The sequence below is a fragment of the Sinocyclocheilus grahami genome, unplaced genomic scaffold, assembly GCF_001515645.1.
Source record: "Sinocyclocheilus grahami isolate Dianchi unplaced genomic scaffold, SAMN03320097.WGS_v1.1 scaffold575.1, whole genome shotgun sequence".
NCBI classification, from domain to species: Eukaryota; Metazoa; Chordata; class Actinopteri; order Cypriniformes; family Cyprinidae; genus Sinocyclocheilus; species Sinocyclocheilus grahami.
In genome coordinates this window covers 298,671-301,944 of record NW_015505754.1, presented here as the reverse complement: position 1 = coordinate 301,944, position 3,274 = coordinate 298,671, and the positions used below count along the sequence as shown (strand labels likewise).

The following is a 3,274-nucleotide window of genomic DNA, read 5'->3' as shown; positions in this document are numbered from 1 at the left end:
CTTGGCAATAAAGCTCTTTCTGATTCTGATTCTGATTCTGATTTATGCAATTGGCCGCTGGATTAGTACAAAGTCCTGCTACCAGAGCTTTGAAGGATCACTGCACCAAACGCATCTGAATTATGTTATTATTCTATGACTCTATTACTAATAAATGTTTAATTCTAATATAATCATACTCATTTAAACTGAGGATTTTTAACATCTCTAAACCATATTTAATCCATTATATGTTTTTTTATTTTATCTTTCTTTCAACATGCAAATAAGCCTTAGGATATGTTTATAATAGCTCATTATAATTCTATCTATGCTTGCTGTAATAAGAACTGCTTGAAACCATTAACAGGGTAAAGAACATCATTTTCTCAGAACTTCCACTGTTAACCACTAGATGGAACACTTGGAACGTTTTTATTCATGTTCCATCCGATATTCTGACACATTTAATATCTGCTCTTCAACAGTGCTGTCGTTCTTCCGCTAGATGACGCTAATCACCATCAAAATAACAGCGGCGCCTCAAGTCACTGCTTTGCATTTTGTAGTGAAAATATAATGTGGGCCTACATGTAAGTTATTAACCACCAATAACAATACACGCCGCCTGTGAGTTTCATTTTTAAACGATCACGTCACATTTATTTAATATTTAAATATATTTAGTTATTTCTTATCATCCTTATGTAATTTACCACAGGCTCAGTTTCGGTTTTAGTTCAGTTTGTGGAGAAACTCGACTCGATTTACTCACATCCGGGAGTTTCTCTCTCGTAGAAATAGAATGAAAGACTGGAAAAATAGTGAAGCTCAGAGGCCTAGAGGTTGTCTATAATTATTCAAGCACGATACCTGTTATCCTGTTTTAACTTTTCACGGTTTATTTCAATTCAACGACCATTAAAATACATGACTGTCTTTATTCGTGTGTAAAATATTTTCATAGGTACATCACCTGATTCCTGTTACTTTTCTCAGCGCTAATCAAGATGGACCAATCACAGTTGATTGTGTTGGCTGATTGAGAATTTAAAAAATAATAATAATTTTATAAACACTGTTGAGGCAGATTGTGATTTGCATTTCTGTTATGAATCTTTGTAACTCGTAGATTTACAAATATGCATTTTTTTCATCAACCAAATATTTTCAATAAATAAAAAGCGTCGTGGGATTTAAATGCGGCTCAATGAGGATTCAGGTTTCTGGGCCGCCGAGCGCCCCCTGTACAAATAAACCCGTGCGTCTCCTAGGAAACACTCACAGGCCGACAACATTTGCGGTTCAATGAGAATGTATCTCTCTCTCCGATAACACACAAGGCATTTTGGGAAACGAGTTTCAGAAATCCGGATTCTGAACGAGAGCTACGCATTCTTACCAGCGCAGCGCGGTGTTCCAGCGCGGATTTACGGCGAGTGCGCGGCGCTCTGTTTCTTGTGATTATTGCAATAGAGGAGCTTGAGGAACCCTGCGGGATTACGGCGGTAGATCAAAGCAGCCAGATCACACATCAGCTCATCCGCAAACGAGCATGGATCGGAGGAAAAGAGAGCTCGTGGAGAGTGAAGACGCGTTTACATGAAGGTTTGGGGTTAGACATAAGTCGTTTCGGACAACAGAAGGGAAAGTTAAACGGGCAAGTCAAGGAAGAGAAGATCAGCGGTCCATCCAAGTAAGATCACACAGATTAAATCGATCATAACAAACCTCATATGTCAAGCTGTAGGCAATTTGATGTGGATGTGTTTCTATACGGTGTGTTTTGGCGGATTCAGCATCTTTATTTGCTCGAGCGACAGTCGCATCAAATGTTACATTGTATCGTTTCTTTCTTTTTCAACTTCCCTGGCGAAGTGATGATACAGTGTAACACTGTCATTGAAAGAACTGCTCGCTCTAAACTCCAACGCCGGTTTAGTAATAGTTTAACCTCTGGTCTGGTCATAGGTTAAGTGCTGGTTTTGGTTTAGGCTCTGCTTTATTGATGCTTCTGAACTAGGAAGTGAATTCTGAGATGAGGACATTTTCTTCAGAAGCTGAAGTTTGGTATTTTAATCAGTGTCCTGTCAGACTGTTGAGCTGTTGATTTAGTGTGTGATGAGTCTGTCATATGAATCACTTTGGAGATGCTCAAGTTTATGAATAATATAAACATACTGATCAATCATCATCAATTCCTCATTCAGACTGAATGCCTTTCACTCTCTGTAGTTCTCAGTTCTGTTTTTAGATCATCAGATCATGTATCATGTTCAATTTTTATCAGTAAGACTATTTTAGTTTTAGTAGTTCTAACTTGTCTGTGTATCCAGCAGTCTGTCTTTCATGGGTCAGTTGGCTCTGAATATACAGTGTAACTCTGTGTGTGTGTGTGTGTGTGTGTGTGTGTGTACCTACTTAACCATATTTTGGGGACAAATTTGTACTCAAAAGTGTGCAAAACGTGACAAAATCGCCAAAAACCTCCATTTGGGGACGTCCTCATTTGTAAAACTGGTAAAAAAAAAATTTAAAAAAAGAATAAAGTAAACAGTTTTTTTTTTAATTGTAAAAATGCAGAAAGTTTAGGTAAAAAAGTGTATAACTATCTGTATATAAAAACAATAGAAGTCTATGTAATGTCCCCTTTTAGATAGCCAAGTAAACGTATGTGTGGTTAATTAGCTAACTTAAGTAGGAAAGACTCAAATAATGTTTTGGAACTCTAAAATAAAAACTTTTAGGTGCATAGAGTTTGAGTTCAGTTAGCTTTAGATCAGGTCAGTAGAAGTCTTTTGTATGAGCTCATTGAAATTGGAAAAATGTGTGTGTGTGTTTGTTTTAACAGTGACGCATTTTCTACTGAATCTCACATGTCTTAAATATTGTATGCATGTTTTGTCATTGTTAACACGGTCCCTAATAGTCTGTTGTGGTTTCAGTAAGTTGTTTCACACATCGGCTCTCTCACCCCACAAGAATCTGTTGCATGCGTATTTGTACGTAAGATCTTGTCAGACTGGTTTTACAAGCTGAGTAATTGCGAAAGTGCAATAACATAATTTGCATAGAATTTCCTGTGTTTGACTTGCACTAAAACATTAATTTTGTATTCATTAGGTCTTTTTCAAGACAATTTGACTGGAAATTCATGTTAAATGTCAAAAAATAACAATGCTATAATTCTGAAATAGTTGATATTTTGTAAATTAATAATTGACTCGATATTTCTTATGATTTTGAGATGAAATATGACCCGGAGGTGCTCTTGACAGGCTTTGTGAGATTCACC

The 3,274-nt window shown here is 36.7% G+C and overlaps 1 protein-coding gene across 1 annotated transcript in view; it reads left to right on the top strand.

Moving 5' to 3' along the window:
• Window positions 1-3,274, top strand: part of LOC107556629 (calpain-15) — a 38,215-nt gene that overhangs the window by 5,701 nt on the left and 29,240 nt on the right. Inside the window, exon 2 of the mRNA XM_016239766.1 lies at window positions 1,323-1,675. Coding sequence (XP_016095252.1) covers window positions 1,323-1,675 — 353 coding nt within the window. The remainder of the gene's footprint in view (window positions 1-1,322; window positions 1,676-3,274) is intronic.